The sequence below is a fragment of the Protopterus annectens genome, chromosome 5.part0 (assembly GCF_019279795.1).
Source record: "Protopterus annectens isolate FY-2018-M chromosome 5.part0, PAN1.0, whole genome shotgun sequence".
NCBI classification, from domain to species: domain Eukaryota; kingdom Metazoa; phylum Chordata; order Ceratodontiformes; family Protopteridae; genus Protopterus; species Protopterus annectens.
In genome coordinates this window covers 1,035,205,067-1,035,228,098 of record NC_056735.1, presented here as the reverse complement: position 1 = coordinate 1,035,228,098, position 23,032 = coordinate 1,035,205,067, and the positions used below count along the sequence as shown (strand labels likewise).

At 37.6% G+C, this 23,032-nt stretch overlaps 1 protein-coding gene across 1 annotated transcript in view; it reads right to left on the bottom strand.

Moving 5' to 3' along the window:
- Positions 1–23,032, bottom strand: part of LOC122802313 (opsin-3-like) — an 829,061-nt gene that overhangs the window by 315,038 nt on the left and 490,991 nt on the right. Inside the window, exon 2 of the mRNA XM_044071956.1 lies at positions 2,747–3,072. Coding sequence (XP_043927891.1) covers positions 2,747–3,072 — 326 coding nt within the window. The remainder of the gene's footprint in view (positions 1–2,746; positions 3,073–23,032) is intronic.

Sequence of the window (23,032 nt, the reverse complement as noted above, 5' to 3'; positions counted from 1 at the left end):
AGGTTAATTGTTCTAAAATGAAACAAAGTGTTTTAGCCTACAATTAGATTATGCTTATCAGTTCATAGTCCCAGATGTTTGCTGCTTAGACAGAATTAAAACTGGAGAGCAAAAGCACAGTATACTGAACATAGGATTAGTTATCTGTATTAGAAATTTAAACAAACAGCATAATAATAACAGCACAGACACTAGCAACAAGAGAACACAGATATAAAGGCCTGGCAGATAATTGTTTATCTCACCAAGAGTATCACATAAAATGGGAGGAAACTAAGAAAATAGGGAACAGACTAAAAATAATAGTGTACAACTACTGCATTATGGGGAAACAACAAAACAACTGCTCAAACAGCACAAAAGAGCTTTCAGATTTGAACCATGCTCCAGGAGGTTTACAGGACAAGCATAAATGCACAGTATTCTGATATGAAGGATAGCTAGAAAAGTGCAAGCATTAAATTATGTTAATACTGTTACTATACAAAGAACACAGCATGCACAATAGAAAAAAAACGTACTTATTTAAAGGACTACTTGCTGCTCACTGCTACACAAGTTAAGTTATATTGATCTTTGTAAGCAGAATAACTTCTCTTGTCCACATTTTTAAAAGGGACCTATCACCTGAGTTTGCCAATCCAGCAATATTATCACCATCTTCCTTACAACACAAAATTAATCTCAAAATCCAAAAAAATCCAGTGTCTTTAGAATTTTTATACAGGTATCATCCACATCCACAGCTTTTCTATATTGGATATTTAATTTCCTCACTGATGCCATTTACAGATAAATTTAATATCACCATTTGCTGCTGGCACTGCCTTCCCAAAGAAAGAATGTTTACCAGGTCCACAAGTTCCACAAAGTATCCATTCTACCACATAAGTGTCCTTAGTCAATGACAGCATTTCTTCATCCCTGATGAAAACAGACTGGGCATTGTTGCAGTACCTTCTGCAGTACCCCTGAGAGGTTGATGGTTTACCAGAATCTCTTTGAAACCATCTAAGTCATTATGTAAGCCATAACTAAACTTTTCTCACACCCATCATTTACTTTGGTGACTATCACAGTTTTTAACTTCCTGGACTGTTAGTGTCCATGAGTCCGAATACTAGTTTTTCACTGAGGGACACCTTTTTTAACTTGAAAATTTCCATCAAAATTGACATCCACCAGGAGATACTTGAGCTACAGCCATGGTATTTAACAGGGTCTCTTCAATCTTTACATCCCAAATGTCTCCTAATACTTATATAAAAAGCTCTTCTAGAGCTGGGAGTGGAGGTCATCTCCCAAAAAAGCATCTGCTAGGCATTCCTAGAACATATTCACTACATTTGTTTATTACTAAGGTTTATCCAGCTTCTATTCCAGTTGACTGATCTAACTCACCATCAAGTGGTGGTTAGTTGATAGCTCTGTGCTTAGCTTGACTTTACTATCCATAACTTATAGCCTCAGCCCAGCTTGCAACACTACTGAGACTGCATCCACTTGGTAGCCCTTGGGTACCCACATACCTCACTAGGTCTTGTCATGGAGGGTAGCTCCAAAGTGAGAAAGAGGTCACATTAGATCATAATGTCTTCTCCTGAATCAATCAATACACTGGGGAGAGACAAGGTCAACTATATCATGAAACAGGATTTTTCATCTCTCACTCTACCTCCAGCACTTTTGCTGTCAATATAGCGACCTTCCATGTCCCAGCAGCCAATTCCATTGTCAGACTCAGGTCTATCATAATCCATCCCATTCCACTCTGGCACTTAATTGGCATCAGTTCTTTTCTCAATCTTCAGCTTTGGTGTGGTGAGCCCACATAGTGGTCCCTTGCAACTTTTTCAGTATGAGTTTGACTGAGCTACATGAGTCACCAAGCCATCAGGATAACCACAGTAAATACCATGTCCTAGTATACCTACTATTGCAATACTCTCTTACTCTTAGGGAAAAAAAAAGACCACGAAGGTACAAATTTGCAAGAGGTGACACTTACTGATGCAAAATACTCAGACAACATAGCAATATGGATCACCAGTGTATGCAAGCTGTGTACCACTACAAAGTCAGTTACAAAAAGGGATTAGGATTACTGGACCATGCAAAGCATTCCTCCATGAAAATGTCAAAACTAACTTATTGCCTAGAATATGTTTCTTATAGTCACAAATTGCATACCATAACTACTAAAAACCTATGGCAAAATCATAAATGATGATTCACAAGGAAACAGTTGCTTTACATTGTGGATTAACTCTTCATGTCTAACCATTGCAAATGCTTGTTCTATAAAAAAATATATCAAATTTTATTTATATCATGGGTTTGTGAGCTTGACAAAAGCATTAGTCATAAAAGACAACATTGTTTAAAACCTCAGTCCATTGTTGCTAATTTCTTTGTGTGTGTGTGTGTGTGTGTGTGTGTGTGTGTGTGTGTGTGTGTGTGTGTGTGTGTGTGTGTGTGTGTGTGTGCGTGTGTGTGTGCGTGTGTCTGTGGTTTAGTTCTTTGTAGTAAGTACAACATAAAAAGTGTGCATTTCTGTATGTAAAAGTATAGGTAGGCCACTTTGTATTTTACTATGTTACATCATAAAAATCTATTTAAATGTCACAAAATATTAATCAAAGTATTTTTATTTTTTAATAAAGAATTTATAGTAGATCTTTGGCAATTAATACCATTTCAGTGACACACATTAAATATAAAAACTGATTTGTTGTGAATCTCCCACCTGTCTTACAGAATAGAGAAGCCGTCCATAGCAGTAGACCATAACTGACACTGGGATGATGAGACAGAAGATGAAGAGGCAGATGATGTAGGACACAGATGTTGCTGTCTTAGAGCTCCAGTTTACTGAGCAGCTTGTTCCTGCTCCCTCTGGTCTGTAACTACTCCAGCCTACAAGTGGTGGTAGTGTCCAGATTAGTGAGTAGAACCACGAGAAACCAACAGCCAACAGTGCTTTCTGGTAACTAGGTGTTTGTTGTCTGCACACTGTCAAGGTGCTATACCGTTCATAGGATAGAATAGCCAATGAAATAAGTGATACGATTCCTGCAACAGAAGAAGCATATGGTGAAAACAGATCCTCTGTTCTCAGTTTCATAATCTCATATAGTGGGATTATACTGGATCATAGTAAATATTGCAAATCTATTTCATGGGGTACTGCTCCAGTACATAAAAAAAAAAATCACTAAATCTTTTGTTAAGTTTTATATATATTTATTCCATGTTAATTGCTAGATCATATGAATGCCACATAGAAAGATGTCCACATTACTCAAAGCAGTCTGAGTGTTACAGATATTGCTGCTTCTTGTTTGCATACCAGCATCACTGGAAAACGTATTTCATTTAATTTTGACTGACATACATAGGTTAAAAGGTTATCTCCCTAGCACAAACCTTGGAAAAAATGTCTTTTGTAACTATCAGAGAGAATTAAAGACTATCCTTTTTGACAGGACTAGTTCTACCATTAAACTAATTAGTGTTCAAAATTACCAGGTAAGCATTACAAACTAGTATGGTGGCTGTGGTGGTGCAGTGGTTAGTGTTGCCACCTCACAGCAAGAGGTTCCCCAGTTCAATTCTTGGTTAGGGTGTCCTCTATGTGGAGTCTGCGTGTCCTCCCTGTGTTCGTGTGGGTTTCCTCTGAGTGCTCTGGTTTCATCCCACAGACATGCTGTAGGTGGATTAGACATTCTAAATTGGCCCTGTGTGTGTGCCTTCTGTAGAAGGTTGGGTGCTGGGCTGGCAATTTGACACCGTAAAACTCCACCACCAATCGTTCTGCAGACCATTGCTCTGCTGTGGCAACCTCTAAATGGGAGAAGATAAAGTGAATATGTCAGAATGAATGAATGAAAACTGATGGATCCATGCCACTAGTAGGAATATATCTTATTAAAAAGTTATTTTGAAATCTAAATAGAATGAATTGCCCATCAAACACAAATTTACCAAATGTATTTATTTCTCCCATGTAACTGTAAATGATCTTCTATTTTTAAAAGCCATGTTGACATGCATATTTCGGGTCAAGCTTAACCACTTCCTTTAACATAACAGAGTATTATACTGTTTATATGCACACACATAGACTATTGTGGTACTGCTGGATGACCCGAAAGTGCAGCTCAACAGGTCACTACTGTTTATGCAGTGATAACAAAATGGCATAAGTAGTGACACAATTACAACTGCCACACATGTCATTGTTTCTGTTAAACAGCAATTTTAGACTGCTTAAAGTAAGTAACTGTGATTATAGCATATATACATATATGCATATGGAATTTTTACTTATGGGATTAAGTTGTCCATTTCCAATTAATAATTATTATCTCTCATGTATACAACTGTACCTCCTTGTGTTACAATATAATATGTCAGAGATTACTTATAATTTCACAGCTTGTTTCCTTATTCCCTTCTTAAGAACTGCATTTTGTCTTTTGCATACATTTTTAAAGCTTTGTATGGAAGTACTTTGCAAAATCAGTAACTCACTGTATAAAATTATGTCCATACACAATGAATATGGAAGCAAAATATCAACAGGCAAAATTTTAAAAAGCACTAATATTATCTAAAACTTCTAGAATGCAATTATGTGGCAGATAGTCTCCAGCTCCAAAGTAAATGAATGCTGTTCTGAATCAAATATAACTGAAAAGGATGCACCAAAATAAAAACAGAATAAAGAAGGAGAAAGGGGGGGGGGGAGGTTAGAAAGGAGACTAGAGGACAGGAACAAGTACATGGGAAAGTGATAAGATGGTCATTTAACCACTTTTTTCTAAACAATTTGCATATGAAACATGAATGAAGACTTTCATGGTAACATTAATGAACCTGGAATATCTCATTATAATATTTATACTGCCTTATTTATAATACAGATATTTATACATCAGTGATCCTATTTTCCAAAAACAATCTCTATTTGCTTGAACCCTCATGTCAAAATCTGTAAATATGGAAATTATATTGTGCAAGTGTTACAGATCCTGGTCATCTTCTGGTTGAAGAGATTTTCATCTTCTTGTGATTCACTGAGGCACAGCTGTTGAAAGTTTCCATAGCATGAATACTGCAGTTTAATCATGCAGACAGCAGCAGTGTCATTAAATGGAAGCATTCTAAGGTAGGGTTAGACCACAGCAACCGCTCATGTTCTATGTGCTGAAGTGTTCTTCTCCACTCATCTAACAAGACTTCCTTACAAAGATTCCAAACATAAGAAAAATTGATAAAAAAATTTGCATGAAACAGTTTTCAAAAATGGAAAATGTGCAGTAATAAGGGTCTTATAGAACTAGGGGTCATATAGCAGAAGACAATGATGTTAGAAAATATCTATTCATATAACTCCTGAAGTTATTTTAAGGAATGTTCTTTACTTTTCTGACTACACTACACATCATTGGTAGATATGTGCTGGGACTAAATTTCCTGACTGCATTTTAATGTTATATTAGGTGTGATATATTGGCATTGAAATTGGTGTGAACATGTGAGCATTTTAAGAGAAAGTATGTTATCATATGTGGACACATCTAGTTGGGATATATAGTTGAAATTTAGAAAATATTTGCTCTAAAGTCAAAGGGTCATTGAGTTCCACTGGTGATGGTGGGGTGGGAACGATACCTGTTGTATCTTTTACAAGTCTACTACCTGTGTTGACCATTACCTTGCAGACAAAGACTCCAGCAGCTTGTAGCTCACATGCAGTCATAGCCGGCATTAGGCACCCACCAAACCAGCGGCCGCGGGGCGCTCCCGATTATCTCCCCATGTACGAGGGCGCCCATATGAAGCAGCCACGGGTTTCAAAATTGCTCGTTCATTCGGCAGTGCCATCGCACTATTCCGCTTTTTTTTTTCCCCTGAAAGAACTTGCTTCCTTGATGGCTGCAGCCAATCAGGTCCCTTGCTTTACTTGTTCGCTGCTTTCAATCAGGTCCGCTTCAGTGAAGCAAGGATCCTAATTGGCTGTAGCAATCAAGAAGCAAGTTCTAGCTTCCTGATGGGTTTACCTTAACATGTGGTCTGTTGGGTCAGTTCTTTTGATTGCCGACGTTAGGCAAATATCTGAACTGCCCAGATTTTTAAGAATATCCAGATTTTTGCTTTATATTTTTGGTTTGTTCTTCATAAAATTTGTGGTTTTCTTATACAGTAATGAGTACTGAAGTCATACAAAATGCAGATGCATTTAAGTTTTAGACTTTATATCCTTTAGAAAAATGTATGCTAAAGCAAAGTCTGAAAGCAAGTTGTAAGTTTATATAAGCAATATTTAAAAAGTGTCCCTATTTTTAAGCCTTTGTACCCCTATTATTTTTGGCTTTGTCCAGATTTTTCATGCTAAGATGTTGAGAGGTATGCTGTGAGGATGGATGGAGGATGCAGGTTTTGCTGGAACGACATTGGGACCAGCAAAGAAGCTTTATTTTAACTGCCCTTGTAAGGACAATTTCTAAAAGATCTGAAAAACTGTCCTTTTGAGGGCAATATAAAAGGGCTGAACAGGTCTGGTCTGTGTGTAGTAGAAGCAAGCAGAGGATTAGTAGCAGCCTTCTATCAACTGCAGAAAAGGTAAGTTGCTGGGTTTATTTTTAACTTTATTTTTTGCTGGGGGGGGAACCTAGGGAGAGGATTGTATAACTTTTTTTCTGCAGAGTTGTTACACTTAGATGATTTGTGTGTGTGTGTGGGGTGAGGGGCTGTGGTTGTAACAGTTTTATTTTATCTTTGTTCAGAATTCTTCTGCTAAGAGACTGAAGAAGGAAGGCTTGTTTGTAATTAATGTCCAGATTTGATGTAGTTTTTTTTATCTAGTCTTGCATAAGAATATTCAATATTGCATTTTTGTTTTGTGTATAATTGTACTGAAATATTGGTAGTGGGGATAGTGGCTGTGAGAATGCTGCAGAATATACAGATCTTTTAATGTATACCAATGCAAACCCTGTTCTGCTAGTTTGTTTTATGTATACCGGCAATGTCTACAACTATCCCGGATGCTACACCTTTGTTCTATGATCATTTTTTGCTCTGTCCAGAATTATTGTGCTGAGGGGTTGGGAGGGGAGTTAGTGGCTGTGAGAATGTTGCAGAATGTACAGCTGCTGTTTTAGTGTATACTAATGCAAACCCTATTATACTAGTATTGTGTACACTGGCAGCATTTACAACTATCCCTGATGGTACACCTTTGTTCTATGATATTTTTTTGCTTTGTCAAAAGTTATTGTGCTGACAGGTTGGTGGGGGGGGGTTACAGTCTGTGAAAATGTTGTGCAATATTCAGATGTTTGCCTGGTATTTATCTATTTTCATTAAAACATGTGAGGTACGCAATGCATTTTACTTCATAATCTGTTATTCCAGCATCTATATTTGCTGATAAGCACATTGTTTTTTATGTTATGCCTTTATGTTTTTATTTTACTTTCACTTCATCCAGATTTATTGTGCTGAGATACTGGGGGGTAAGGGCTGTGACGATTCTGCAGAATGTACTGATGTCTTAATGCGTGCCAGTGCAACCCCTGTCTTACTATTGAAGTTGATCATAGCAAAGTTTCAAACTATCCCTGATGTTATCCCTTTGTTCTGCAGTTTCTTTTTTTGGGGCTTTGTCTGGAATTATTAAGCTGTGAGGTTAGAAGAGAGGGGTAGGGGCTGTGAGAATGTTGCACAATGTTTAGATGTTTGACCTGTATTTTTGGTCTGTTAGTCATCAAAAATGTGAATTCACACAATGCATGCCACTGGAAAAATCTGTTATTCTACCATCCTACCATCTTTATTAGTTCATAACCACAATGTTTTAAACCCCCTAATGTTACGTCCTTGTCTTTTTTTTTTCATTTGTACCTCCTCTAGAATTATGCTGAGACTTTTGGGGGGACTATGAGAGATCTAGAGAATGTACTGATTATTGTAATGAATGCTAATGCAATCCCTGTTATTCTAATATCCTTCTAAGTTTATCATAGCAATGTTTGTAACTGTCCTTGATGTTGCACCTTTGCTCTGCAGTTATTTTCAGCTTTGGAATTATGCTGAGAGGTTAGGAGGTTGGTAGGGGCTGTGAGAATATTGCACAATGTCCAGATGTTTGTTAGTTTTGGTCTGCTCTTCAAAAATGTGGGGTCACACAACGCATGCTACTGCAAAATCTTATTCTAGCATCATTATTAGTTCATAAGCCCAGTATTTTAAATTCTTAATGTTCAGTCTTACTGTAGTGCTGTCCATCATATGTGGGTGTCTATGTCCTGTCTGGGAGTCTGTGTAATTGTCTGCCTTGTGTCTCTGTCCTGTGTGAGGGAGTCTGTGTGGGTGTCTTTGTGTACCTCTGCGGGACTGGCTACCTTGATGCTGTACAGAGGCTTGCCATAATGTAACAACATTACTACTAAATGCCAGTCAGTGTGTGTGTGTGTGTGTGTGTGTGTGTGTGTGTGTGTGTGTGTGTGTGTGTGTGTGTGTGTGTGTGTGTGTTTGTGAGTGGCTACCTTGCTGTGGTATAGTGGCTTGTCATAATTTATTGGTACTAAATTTTATTTATTTAACATTTGTTGACCGGGAAAGTCCGACTAGGACAGAGCCTATTTTTAGCAGAGGCCCAGGGAGAAATGCTGCAGAAGCATGTCTTTGGAATGTGGGAGGAAACCCCATGAAAGCAGGGAGGACATGCAGACTACACACAGAAGGCACCCCAGCTGAGAATTGAATCAGAGAACCTCTTGTTTGGGTGGGGGGGTGACAAAGTTAAGTGCTGCACCACTGCGCAGTCCCAGTCAGTGTGTGTGTGTGTACCATTGTGAGTGGCTAACTTACTGTGGTACAGGGGCTTGTCATAATGTAACATGGTACTAAATGCCAGACAGTGTGTACCTTGACATATGAAGTCTTTTTAATGGTCTGAATGTAGTAACACTACACAGTGATTGTTCAATGGTGCTGCATGAGCTTGATAGGGAAGGGGGCATGATGGCAATATGGTCACACTTTTTATATTCTCCTGGGTAGGGCCCCCAACTTGAAACTTGCTGGGGGCCCCCAAAATACTAGCACCGGCCCTGCATGCAGTGCTCCTTTCACTGGAACTTGAATAATGCATTTGGATAAGATGAGGCAGTCGTGCAAAGACAGTTCAAGCAAGGTGAGTGCAGCAGCTCCAGGGAGGGTGTAGGAGGGGGTGAAGATATTTTTCAGGCAGCAGTCAGGGGGGTTAGTGAGGAAAGTTTCAGAGTTAGGGAGAAACAGGGGAGTTTTAGGTTTAAAAACAGAACGGGGTGTTTAGGTTTATGGGGATGGTGTGTAGTTTTAGGCTTAGTATGTGATCAGGAACTTTATGTTTAAGGGAAAGGAGTAGATTTTTAGGACTAGGGAACAACTGGGAACTTGAGTTTTAGGGAGTTTGAGGGGAGATTTATGATTGTGATAGAAGTGAGGATACAGGTTCAGGTTAGGGATGAGGTGGGAGTTATGGCTAGAGTTAGTAGTCTGGTAGAGCTATACAGATTAGTAGGATCTGTTGGTGGAATGCTAGGTAATAAGGTAAGATCTGACTAGTGGGAGGTATGTCACTTGCTGTTTAGAGCAAGTGAAAACAATCAAGTGTGTGATGAGATACTAGCATTCAAGTTGGTACAGTGAGAACAATTCAATATATTTAAGAGAAGGAATTCAGTTAATTCCATTTTGAGATCTTTATCAGTTAACTGAAAGACTTTCATTAGATAAAAATATATGTTATTTACTATATGCCTGTGCACTTTATGCCCACACCTGATGCAGATTTGTGCAGGTAACATGTTACTCTACTTCTATCCAATATAAGATGGGTTTCAGGAGACCTTGGGTACAGATAACAATATCTGTGAAATGAAACCTTCATGAACAGCGATACTAGTACACTGCTAATATATGAGGCAATATTCTTGTGGCTCAATCTGTGTTCAGTATTTCTGTATAAACTACTCTGTTGTGTCACAATCTTTTTGTTTTTAATCACAGCATTGCCATTCATCAGTGTTCCCTCCTCACTGTTACTCCCAGGACTGGTACTCTAGTTTGAATTGTGAGATAGGTCCAACATTGTTTTCTTTCTTTGCAGTTATATAGCTGTTTGCTATGCTAATTAACCAACACCATCCTTTTATTTCACATTTGTCTATGGGTCTTTCTTCATCTTACAATTTTCTCCTTTTTATGCATTTCATGTTCCCAGTTTACAATGGCAATAATTGTTTACTTTGCCTTAGGCTTAGAAAGTAAACTTATGTTTATGGCTGTACGTCATACATAATTAAGTAATTATGAATATTATTCTGCTTACCTTAGAGGCTTGTGCCTAGCATTCCCCTTGACTGCATTGCACATCATTACCCTGGGAATCTCTTCATTTCTGTAGTCACTTTTATTCCTTCTGTACTCATGCTTTCTACCTGTTTGATTTTACCATCCATCATAAATGCTTCTTTCCAGCTTTAGTTCCTCTTTTGTCCAGCAGTTCATTTTTGAGTTTCCCAAACATCCGATGCACTGTGCTCCAATCCTCTTAGCGCTCTCTCTTGTCTGACTCCTCTACTGCTTCTTTCTCTGTTTTTTGTGTCTAAATCTTCACTGGAAGAGGCTTCCTAGTCTTTTGTCCATTTCATAGAGGTCTTTCATTTGTTTCTCCTCCACTATCCTGTCTCTTTTCTCATCTTCTTGTAATTGTCTTTGTGATTTATTTCCTGCTTCTCTCTATTGCTGACATGCAGCGACTTTGCATTCTGGTCTTCCTCCCTGTGGAGGATTCAACATCTAATGGTGCACACATCCTAGCATCTCTGCATCATCTCTCCTATGTCTAAAGTTGATCTCCCAGTTCAGGTCTCACAGACAATTTAGGCTTTTACTGCCTGTATTGTTTAGCTGTTTGTGAAAATTGTGCCAAACCTTTGAACATCCTCCATGCTGAGTAGCCTGAATCATTCGCCTGCCAGTTGTAGATCCAGAGTTGCATGGTATTTCAACTATGCTACTGTTCCATTACTTCTTAGCTCATTTAATACCTCTAGCAAAGCTTTCATTCTGGGTGGCCACAGTGGTGCAGCGGTTAGCACTGTCATCTCCCAGCAAGAGGTTCTCTGGTTCAATCCTTGGTTGGGGTGCCTTCTGTGCAGAGTATGCATGTCCTTCCTGTGGTCGTGTGGGTTTCCTCTGGGTGCTCCGGTTTCCTCCCACATCGCAAAGACATGCTGTAGGTGGATTGGGCACTCTAAATTGGCCCTAGGTGTGAGTGCATGTGTGTGTGTGCCTTCTGTGGAAGGTTGGGTGCTGAGCTGGCAATTCAACACTGTTAAACTCCACTGCCAATCATGAGTGGACAGGTGATCCACTGTGGCAACCCCTAACCTGGAAAAAGCCAGAAGAAGAAGCAAAGCTTTCATTCTAGTGTAGAGTGTTTCTGTGTAATCTTTGACCAGATTTATAAATATCCCTGTAAAATGAATAACTTTATGTCTTCTTGGAATGGAAGCATGCCAACGCAAGCTTGGTTCTGCATTGTGCTTCTGGTTGCCATCATCCTACCGAGTGTAGTCTCTCTCTGTTAGTGTCTCTTGTTTTCTTGACAGTACAAATCTCTCCTGTATCAGCTACATTACAAAGTGCTACCGTTCACTGTCGCACATTCTTTCTTGTATTCCAATTATACTAATGTTGTTGCTTCTTGTGCGATTGTCAAGATCACCCATCTGTTCTCCTTTTCTTTTTATTATTTATGTTCTTGTATTCTATAGAAGAGTTTCTGTTAGCTCTAGATTTTATAGATCTGTTGCTGCAGCTCACTTTTAATTTCTGCTTTATCATCCTTCATATCATGCATCTTTCTCTGTATCCTTTCCACTTCTGTTTATTGTTTTCATCATATTGTTCATTTCAAGGAGCTCACAACCTGGCATACTCTAATTATCTTTCCATACAAAATGCACAATTTCACTTCTTCATTTATGGCTTTAAAAGTAGCATTATGTTCCTCCATTTGTTCTTCCTCACTTATCTTTCTTTCTGTGTTGCTTTTGGGTCTATATTAGAACATCAAAGTCTTGAAACATCGAATGTTCTAATATCGACCCCTATTCAGCGAATGCTTAAAATAGCAAAGCTGCAGAACACCAAATTTTTTCCTAGGGAAAGATTCGGTTGGCCGTTACTGTCACTTCACTATTTTCAGCACTGTGATGGAAAGTTATGGGTCGAGTTCAGGTAAGTGTGTGATTGTGTGGACGTGAGGGTTAGGGCGCAGGTTAGGTGAGTTAGGGGTAGGGCGTGGGTGAGGTGAGTGTGTGATAGTGACGGACCTTAGGGTTAGGGTTTGGGTTAAGGTAAGTGGATAGATAGTAGTGCATGTACAGTTTAGTGTAGGGTTAGATGTAAGGTTTTAAGTGTATGTGTGTGGATTGCTATTTCTTGGTGTGCTTATGTTGTGTGTATGTGTTTCGGAACAGCAAATTTTTTCCCTGGGATAAAATTCGCTGTTCTACATGTTCGATATTGTAAGAGTTCGCTGAATAGGGGTCGATATTAGAACATTCAATGTTTTAAGACTTTGGTGTTCTAATATAGACCCGTTGCTTTCAATTTTTCAAGGGAACACTATTTTTATCCAAATTTCTGCAGGCCCTGTCTACAGCTTTGGCCTTAGACAGCCATCTTGGCTAGGCTCTCAAGTACTGCCTCAAAGTATCTAAATATTTGACAACATCTGAAGGACAGCTGTGACTGTCTGAACATTAAGATAGCTTTCTTTGGGTGAAAAATAAATAAATACATGCTTAATTAAAGCAGTTGGATTTATTCCGGCTGAAGTTAAGCTTATTTTAAGGAAATTTTGTGAGAATTCAGAGTAAAGACTATGCTACTGATTTCTGGGAATTAATAATTAAGGCTGCAGTTTTGGGAAATTCACCATAGACTGCAGTGACAGCATAGATTGTTACGGATAATGGAGTGATAGTACAGCTTCAAAAAAAAAGGTAGGCTACTTTCTTTTTCCTGGGGGGGTCCCTTGAACTCCCCTTTAGCAATGTTTTTATCTAGTGATTTGCACAAGGAAACCAATAGCTGCTGAACATTGAAGAGGAAGCATGGAACACCTTGATCTGTTTAATCTTGTAGCTGAGAAACATCCTAAGATAAAGAGACCTAGTATAATTGCTCAGAAGAACTTCAATATGCATTTTAGTAATGTTATTATAGACTTCTGGAGATTCTGTTGCTTACAGGACTTTATGCAGTAAGAGCAATTTTTTACACATCAGAACTCAGTGTTATATAAGGCTTGTTTAACTTGTATGCCAGCAATAGTAAGAACACAAAATGACACTGTAGTAGAAAGATATTATGTATGGGACAATTGTTTAACTGTTCTGGGTTTAAAGTTCAAGAAATCCCGTATTTTTATAAATATTGGGACAGAGACTTTTTGTGACAGTATTTGATGGACTGATGTCTGGAACTGTGTAACAAAAAGGACATTTGTTTTCTGGTAGTAACTTAAATGTTAAAAAATGTTCCGTTGCAGTTTAAAACTGATGAACTGGAAGAAAACAAAGCTAAAAAATATATACACGGTCTGTGTGAAACTGTTGATAATATTGGGAAAATCAGAGATGAGGAAAAACGTATGGAATGGAGAGTGAAGGCTGGAAGCTGTTTTGAAATGTGGAAAAAAAACAGGAGGAAACACTTGCCAAATGTTATTTTTTTTGATGGTCATAGAGGAACATTAAGATATGCTTGCCAGTCTAAATCATGATTCTTTTATGGAGATTTTTCTCATTTATTTAATGATTGTGACAAGGTACAGTGTAACCAGGGAGAAAGTACATGCAGTAAGAATGCGTATGCCTGAATGCAGGTTGTGTAAAATGAGGGGCACTTTTGATGGGATTATCAAGAGCAAATAGTAAATAATGAAAAAGAATGGAAGAAAACATGCACAGGGAAGGGCAACAAGAGATTGAGGGTGAGGGTAAACTGGGTGAAAAAGAAACTGTAGAAGAAGAAGAAAAGGTATGGAGGGGAAAATGAGGAGAGAGAGAGTGCATGCAGGAAGATAGGTCAGGAGAAGGGATTAATACTAATATTTTTTAAAGTTCTAGTCTTTGATGTGGAGAGAATATGTTTATAGAATTATAACATTATAGGTTCATAGGTTCATAGGTTCATACTAGGCTATCTGCCCTAGGGCATTTATAAGCCTAGCTAGAGTGTGTTTGGCTTTTGCCACCCATTTTAAATTAATTTTGCTATGCCTTTTTTCTAGGTTAGTATACTGTGCTTCTGTCTAACAGTGACACAGAAGTGATACCCAGGGTAAACCTATGATCTCCCATCCACTCATCAAGATTCCTCTTGAAGAGAGTCAATGAGGGACTCTGCCTAACCTGGACTGGAATTTTATTCCAGAGTGAAGGGAGCCTCTGGGTTATGAATCTGTCCCTCCAGCATGTCCTATTTATTTCAGTGCTGAGGTTCAAGTCTTTCGAGTGGGTATCTTGATGGGATTTGGATTTTCTGAGGTGCAGCATGTCCATTAATTCCGGGTTGGACATGGCTTTATATGTCAGGCACAGATCGCCTCTGAGCAGGCGGTATGCCACTGAGTAGAGCTGGAGTTTCTTTAACAGGGCAGCATATGGCATCTGTTTGAGCCCTTTGAGGCATGAGGAAGAGGCTTCCTAGTCTTTTGTCCATTTAATACAGGTCTTTCATTTGTTTCTCCTCCACCATCCTGTCTCTTTTCTCATTTTCTTGTAATTGTCTTTGTGATTTATTTCCTGCTTGTCTCTATTACTGACATGCAGCAACTTTGCATTCTGGTCTTCCTCCCTGTGGAGGATTCAACATCTGATGGTGCACACATCCTAGCATCTCTGCATCATCTCTCCTATGTCTAAAGTTGATCTCCCAGTTCAGGTCTCACAGACAATTTAGGTTTTTACTGCCTGTATTGTTTAGCTGTCTGTGAAAATTGTGACAAACCTTTGCACATCTTCCATGCTGAGTAGCCTGAATCATTCGCCTGCCAGTTGTACATCCAGAGTTGCATGGTATTTCAACTATGCTGCTGTTCCATTACTTCTTAGCTCATTTAATACCTCTAGCAAAGCTTTCATTCTGGGCGACCACAGTGGTGCAGCGGTTAGCACTGTCATCTCCCAGCAAGAGGTTCCTTGGTTCGAGCCTTGGCTGGGGTGCCTTCTATGCAGAGTATGCATGTTCTTCCTGTGGTCGCGTGGGTTTCCTCTGGGTGCTCTGGTTTCCTCCCACATCTCAAAGACATGCTGTAGGTGGATTGGGCACTCTAAATTGGCCCTAGGTGTGAGTGCATGTGTGTGTGTGCCTTCTGTGGAAGGTTGGGTGCCGGGCTGGCAATTCAACACTGTAAAACTCCACTGCCAGTCATGAGTGGACAGGTGATCCACTGTGGCAACCCCTAACCTGGAAAAAGCCGAAAGAAGAAGACGCAAAGCTTTCATTCTAGTGTAGAGTGTTTCTGTGTAATCTTTGACCAGATTTATAAATATCCCTGTAAAATGAATAACTTTATGTCTTCTTGTTTGCCTTATTATTTCATTTTTACAGCAAAGGAATGGAAGCATGCCAATGCAAGCTTGTTTTCTGCATTGTGCTTCTGGTTGCCATCATCCTACCGAGTGTAGTCTCTCTCTGTTAGTCTCTTGTTTTCTTGACAGTACAAATCTCTCCTGTATCAGCTACATTACAAAGTGCTACAGTTCACTGTCGCACATTCTTTCTTGTATTCCAGTTATATTAATGTTGTTGCTTCTTGAGCGATTGTAAAGATCACCCATCTGTTCTCCTTTTCTTTTTATTATTTATGTTCTTGTATTCTATAGATCAGTTTCTGTTAGCTCTAGATTTTATAGATCTGTTGCTGCAGCTTAGTTTTAATTTCTGCTTTATCATCCTTCATATCGTGCATCTTTCTCTGTAGCCTTTCCACTTCTGTTTATTGTTTTCATCATATTGTTCATTTCAAGGAGCTCACAACCTGGCCTACTCTAATTATCTTTCCATACAAAATGCACAATTTCACTTCTTCATTTGTGGCTTTAAAAGTAGCATTCTGTTCCTCCATTTGTTCCTCCTCACTTATCTTTCTTTCTGTGTTGCTTTCGGGTCTATATTAGAATATTGAAGTCTTGAAACATTGAATGTTTTAATATCGACCCCTATTCAGCGAATGCTTAAAATAGCAAAGCTGCAGAACACCAAATTTTTTCCTAGGGAAAGATTCGGTTGGCCGTTACTGTCACTTCGCTATTTTCAGCACTGTGATAGAAAGTTATGGGTCGGGTTCAGGTAAGTGTGTGATTGTGTGGACGTGAGTGTTAGGGTGCGGGTTAGGTGAGTTAGGGGTAGGGCGCGGGTGAGGTGAGTGTGTGATAGTGACGGACCTTAGGGTTAGGGTTTGGGTTAAGGTAAGTGGATAGATAGTAGTGCATGTACAGTTTAGTGTAGGGTTAGATGTAAGGTTTTAAGTGTATGTGTGTGGATTGCTGTTTTTTGGTGTGCTTATGTTGTGTGTATGTGTTTCGGAACAGCAAATTTTTCCCTGGGATAAAATGTGCTGTTCTACATGTTCGATATTGTAAGCGTTCGCTGAATAGGGGTCGATACTAGAACATTCAATGTTTTAAGACTTTGGTGTTCTAATATAGACCCGTTGCTTTCAATTTTTCAAGGGAACACTATTTTTATCCAAATTTCTGCAGGCCCTGTCTACAGCTTTGGACTTAGACAGCCATCTTGGCTAGGCTCTCAAGTACTGCCTCAAAGTATCTAAATATTTGACAACATCTCAAGGTCAGCTGTGACTATCTGAACATTAAGACAGCTTTCTTTGGGTGAAAAATAAATGAATACATGCTTAATTAAAGCAGTTGGATTTATTCTGGCTGAAGTTAAGCTTATTTTAAGGAAATTTTGTGAGAATGCAGAGTAAAGACTATGCTACTGATTTCTGGGAATTAATAATTAAGGCTGCAGTTTTGGGAAATTCACCATGGACTGCAGTGACAGCATAGATTGTTATGGATAATGGAGTGATAGTACAGCTTCAAAAAAAAGGTAGGCTACTTTCTTTTTCCTGGGGGGGTACCTTGAACTCCCCTTTAGCAATGTTTTTATCTAGCGATTTGCACAAGGAAACCAATAGCTGCTGAACATTGAAGAGGAAGCATGGAACACCTTGATCTGTTTAATCTTGTAGCTGAGAAACATCCTGAGATAAAGAGACCTAGTATAATTGCTCAGAAGGACTTCAATATGCATTTTAATGATGTTATAGACTTCTGGAGATTCTGTTGCTTACAGAACTTTATGCAGTCAAGAGCAATTTTTTACACATCAGAACTCAGTGTTATATAAGACTTGTTTAACTTGTATGCCAGCAATAGCAAGAACACAAAATGACACTGTAGTAGAAAGATATTATGTATGGGACAATTTTTTAACTGTTCTTGGTTTAAAGCTCAAGAAATCTCGTCTTTTTATAAATATTGGGACAGAGACTTTTTGTGACTTAGTATTTGATGGACTGATGTCTGGAACTGTGTAACAAAAAGGACATTTGTTTTCTGGTAGTAACTTAAATGTTAAAAAATGTTCCTTTGCAGTTTAAAACTGATGAACTGGAAGAAGACAAAGCTAAAAAATATATACACTGTCTGTGTGAAACTGTTGATAATATTGAGAAAATCAGAGATGAGAAAAACTTATGGAATGGAGAGTGAAGGCTGGAAGCTGTTTTGAAATGTGGAAAAAAAAAACAGGAGGAAACACTTGCCAAATGTTATTTTTTTGATGGTCATAGAGGAACATTAAGATATGCTTGCCAGTCTAAATCATGATTCTTTTATGGAGATTTTTCTCATTTATTTAATGATTGTGACAAGGTACAGTGTAACCAGGGAGAAAGTACATGCAGTAAGAATGCGTATGCCTGAATGCAGGTTGTGTAAAATGAGGGGCACTTTTAATGGGATTATCAAGAGCAAATAGTAAATAATGAAAAAGAATGGAAGAAAACATGCACAGGGAAGGGCAACAAGAGACTGAGGGTGAGGGTAAACTGGGTGAAAAAGAAACTGTAGAGGAAGAAGAAAAGGTATGGAGGGGAAAATGAGGAGAGAGAGAGTGCATGCAGGAAGATAGGTCAGGAGAAGGGATTAATACTAATAATTTTTAAAGTTCTAGTCTTTGATGTGGAGAGAATATGTTTATAGAATTATAACATTATATACATATATAACTAGTAAGGAAAGAGAGAATCTACTGCACCGAATATTAGACTACATACTGGTTAACATAAAAATTACAATTGCAAGGGACTTTGTGATTTAAGTGGAAAATATAAAAAGAAAAGGAAAGATACAAAATAGAGGAAGTGATACACTGTGGTAAATTAGCTGTGTAGAATAAAAATAAATGGACTTGAGGCAATTGGATCTGAAATTTATTATTTGTGTTCTCAGAGGGCTTGGAGGTAGCAAATGGTATTACAGTTGTGAAGGTATTTTCAGACCATCAAACAATATGTGTAGAGGCGATAGAAGAAGTAGAGTATATTAAAATAGGAAAGGGAATAAAAAGATTAAATAAGAAAATATGTCAAGAAATTGGAGAGTGGGAAGTATTGCAGTCATGGAAAGAATATATAGCCATGAAAGACTTCTATAAAAACTGGTCTGGTGGGCTGTATTTAAAAAAAAAGAAGTATAAAAAGTGTTTTTTTGAATTGCAGGATAATATAAAAAAGAAAGGGAATGTGAATAAGGAAAAATATGTAGAACTGTATAAGAGAATTTAGAGAATAATACAAGAGAGTATTATGGTATGGGAAAAGAAATATAAGACTGAAAAACAATTAAAGAATTACTGTTTAGTCAGAGGTATTATTTACAAGTTAGAAGGGAGGATGTATCTGCATATTTGAGTAAAATAGCAAAGGATGCTATTGGTATAATGAGGGAAACGAAAAATACCAAAGAAGAGATTAAAAAAAAACACAAAAACAAATTATGAGTATTGTAGTATAGCATGTGGAAAATATGTATAAGAGTAAAAAGAAGGAAAATAACTGGGAATGGGAAGTGAAAAAAATCCAGAATGCATTAAGGAAGAATTTGGAAAATAAATTATTTTAGTGAACTGGATGAAGTACCTGGGGGAGTAAATGTTGATTCAGTATCAGACCCAGATGGTATAGGGTATAGGAAGTACAAAAAAATAATGGATTGGCAAAGATAATATTTTATAAATATATTGCATGAATGCTTGAAAGAAGGGGCTGTTTATGAAAAGTTATATACTGGGATATTAAAATTTCTATGGAAGAAAGATGAAATAAAACATTAGTGACCCTTCAGACTAAATAACACAGATTCTAACATTTTTATGAGAATAATACAAAGGAGAATGGAAGGGAGGATGAGGGATATTATGGAAGAAAAAATATATATATGGCATAAAAAGGAAGGGATGTCAAGAACTGTTACTGGTTATGAGAGAAATTGGGGATGATATAAGTAATAAAGAGGACATAGAACTTATGGTAGGTAATATTAGCATGGCATTTGATACAGTAGGACATAAAGATTTCTGAGATGTTATGCAGAAGTATGGAATATGTAATAGAATTAGAAAAGTGTGCATGTTGGGATATCAATATTATAGAGTGAAAGTGTTAGTGAATGGGTGACTGAGTAAAGATATAAGCATGAAGTGGGGTATAAGACAAGGATGTCCCATGAGTGTAATATTATCTGCGTTGGTGCTGAATACGATAGTGAGTGAAGTAGCTTGCAAAATTAAAGATACTGGATACGTGATGTAAAAGGAAGGGGTGATTCCATTAGTTTTGACTTATGCAACCAATATACTTGTAGTTCAAAAAACAAAATATGGATGAGGGAAAAACAGAATGTATGTCAAATATTTATATGATCCCAGAAAAAGTATGGAAAAGAAGTTGTGCTATTACTGTTTTCTTTCATACGGGTTCAAGATTAAACCCTGTGAAAAGAAGTGTGCTGCATATGAGTGAATATGGAGGAGGGATTGAGGTTACTAGCTCCAGTAGTTTCTTCTGCTTCTTTAAACCTGTACAAGGCATTAAAGTGGGTAAAGGAACAGAATGAGAAACTGTGCTGCTAAATTTGGTTATTTACTCTGCTTCTTTAAACCTGTACAAGGCATTAAAGTGAGTAAAGGAGGAGAATGAGAAACTGTGCTGCTAAATTCGGTTATTTACTCTGCTTCTTTAAACCTGTAGGCAGTATTAAAGTAAGTAAAGGAACATAATGAGAAACTGTTATTAAATTCAGTTATTTACTCTGCTTCTTTAAACCTGTAGGCAGTATTAAAGTGAGTAAAGGAACAGAATGAGAAACTGTTACTAAATTCAGTTATTTACTCTGCTTCTTTAAACCTGTGTAGAGTATTAAAGTGAGTAAAGGAACAGAATGAGAAACTGTGTTACTAAATTCAGTTATTTACTCTGCTTCTTTAAACCTGTAGGCAGTATTAAAGTAAGTAAAGGAACAGAATGAGAAACTGTGTTACTAAATTCAGTTATTTACTCTGCTTCTTTAAACCTGTAGGCAGTATTAAAGTGAGTAAAGGAACAGAATGAGAAACTGTTACTAAATTCAGTTATTTACTCTGCTTCTTTAAACCTGTAGGCAGTATTAAAGTAAGTAAAGGAACAGAATGAGAAACTGTGTTACTAAATTTAGTTATTTACTCTGCTTCTTTAAACCTGTAGGCAGTATTAAAGTGGGTAAAGGAAGAGAATGAGAAACTGTGTTACTAAATTCAGTTATTTACTCTGCTTCTTTAAACCTGTAGGCAGTATTAAAGTGGGTAAAGGAAGAGAATGAGAAACTGTGTTACTAAATTCAGTTATTTACTCTGCTTCTTTAAACCTGTAGGCAGTATTAAAGTGGGTAAAGGAAGAGAATGAGACATTAATAGTGAACATGTTTAAATGTAAGTACCAAAAGTTATGCGAGATGATGAGAATAAGAAAAAAGAGAACATAAATAAGTAAATGAAATTGAAAACGTTATCAAGAAAAATACTAATATGGAAAATATAAATTGATAATATAGAGAAAGTTTTATTTATTTAACATTTGTAGAGCAGGAAATTCCAACTAGGAATAGAGCCTATTTTCAGCTGAGGCCTGTGGAGAAATGCTCCAGACACATCTTTGGAATGTGGGAGGAAACTGGAATACCTGGAAGAAGCACACACAAACACAGGGAGGACATACAGACTCCACACAGAAGGCACCCTGGCCAAGAATCAAGCCAGAGGACATCTTGCTGTGAGGCAACAGCGTTAACCACTGCACCAATACACCACCCAAGCTAGAAGGATGTGACATAATAAGGTGATGAAACAATATTATTCTGTAAATCTATGGGAAATTTTTCCAGAAGAAGAAATGATTAAAGCCATTAAGCTAAGGACAAAGTGGTATACCAAGAGAGTAGAGTGTCAGGATTTCCTATGGAGACTATTATTTTTTATTTCTTTATTTAGCATTTGATTACTGGGATGACAAGCATACTCTTTTTTTGTAGAAGCCCGGGGAGAAAAGTTCCACATTGAGAAAGGCATTACAAAATACTTTATATTTTTACATACAGAGACATTGCAAGAATATATTCCAATACTGCAAACTGCATACATAGACAAAAATATTCAGGCAGTGTAAATAGGTAACTTAAATATCTTAGGTCAGCAAGATATCTATGCAATAACATCTGTAAACAGTATGGAAGTGGCTACTGGATGATTGAGTATTAAAGTGGAGAGAGACAATAACAGTGGAAATGACATAGAATGAGTGTTGAAGAAAAGGTTAAGTTAAGGGGGGAGGAAGGAATAGTAAAGATAGGTATTAAATGATAGGAGTTACATTAGTTACCAGTTTGACTTACTCAGGTGAATGGCATGAGCATTGCCATTGCTGGTTAAGGTGCTCTTTAAAAAGAGCTTTAAACCTTGGGAGGGTTGAGCTTTGTTTTCTTGTTAAGGGGATGGCATTCCATAATCTAGTGATATGGCTTAAATGTAATGAGTCACCAGATGTGTTGCTTAATTTGGTATTCATTAGCAGCAATTGATTACTTGACCTCAGGTTCCTGGTTGAGGCATAGCAGAGTATTGTGTTGTGAAGAGCAGGGCAGTTGTCAGGTTGGTATATCAGATTGTGGGTGGTTAGAAGTTGGATATATGTAACATGATTTGACAATTCAAGCCATTTCAGTCCTTTTAGGAAGTACAGCGATGGCTGTGGCAGGAGAGATTAGTAGGAAATCTATCTGTTTTGTTGTAACATGTTGGTAGTTTATTTTTAATGTACTTTTAAGATTAATTAGTACAGGAGATGCCCAGAAGAGTAAGGGTAAGAGATAGGTAGCTGCTAGGGGGGTTTCTGCTGGATTTGGTAAGGTATAGTTTGGATCCATTGAGGCTTAGATTTTTTTCCAAATTATTTTTATTAGTTTTATAAACTTGAAAAAAATACAATTCAAATATAACAAAAGAACAAAAAGGTAACTATATACATGAGTCCACAGCAATAATACCATAAAACAAATCACTAATATTTTTCCAATAGATCATTGAGGTTTTGCCAATGTTTTTTTTGATGAGTCATATTTAATGTCCTTTTGTTTAAAGTTGAAAGTTCTTTCTTGCAAACACTTTTAGCTAAAATAACAAAAACATTAAAATATAGAGCAGTTTTACATTTCCAATTTTTTGTAATTATTTTTGTAGCTATTGATAAGATCAACCAAAGGAGAGGCAGCTGTCTTCTGGGGACAGCATCTGGTACTGGAGCATTAAACAAAATAAGTGAGTCAGATATATAACATTTATCCATCCATAGTGC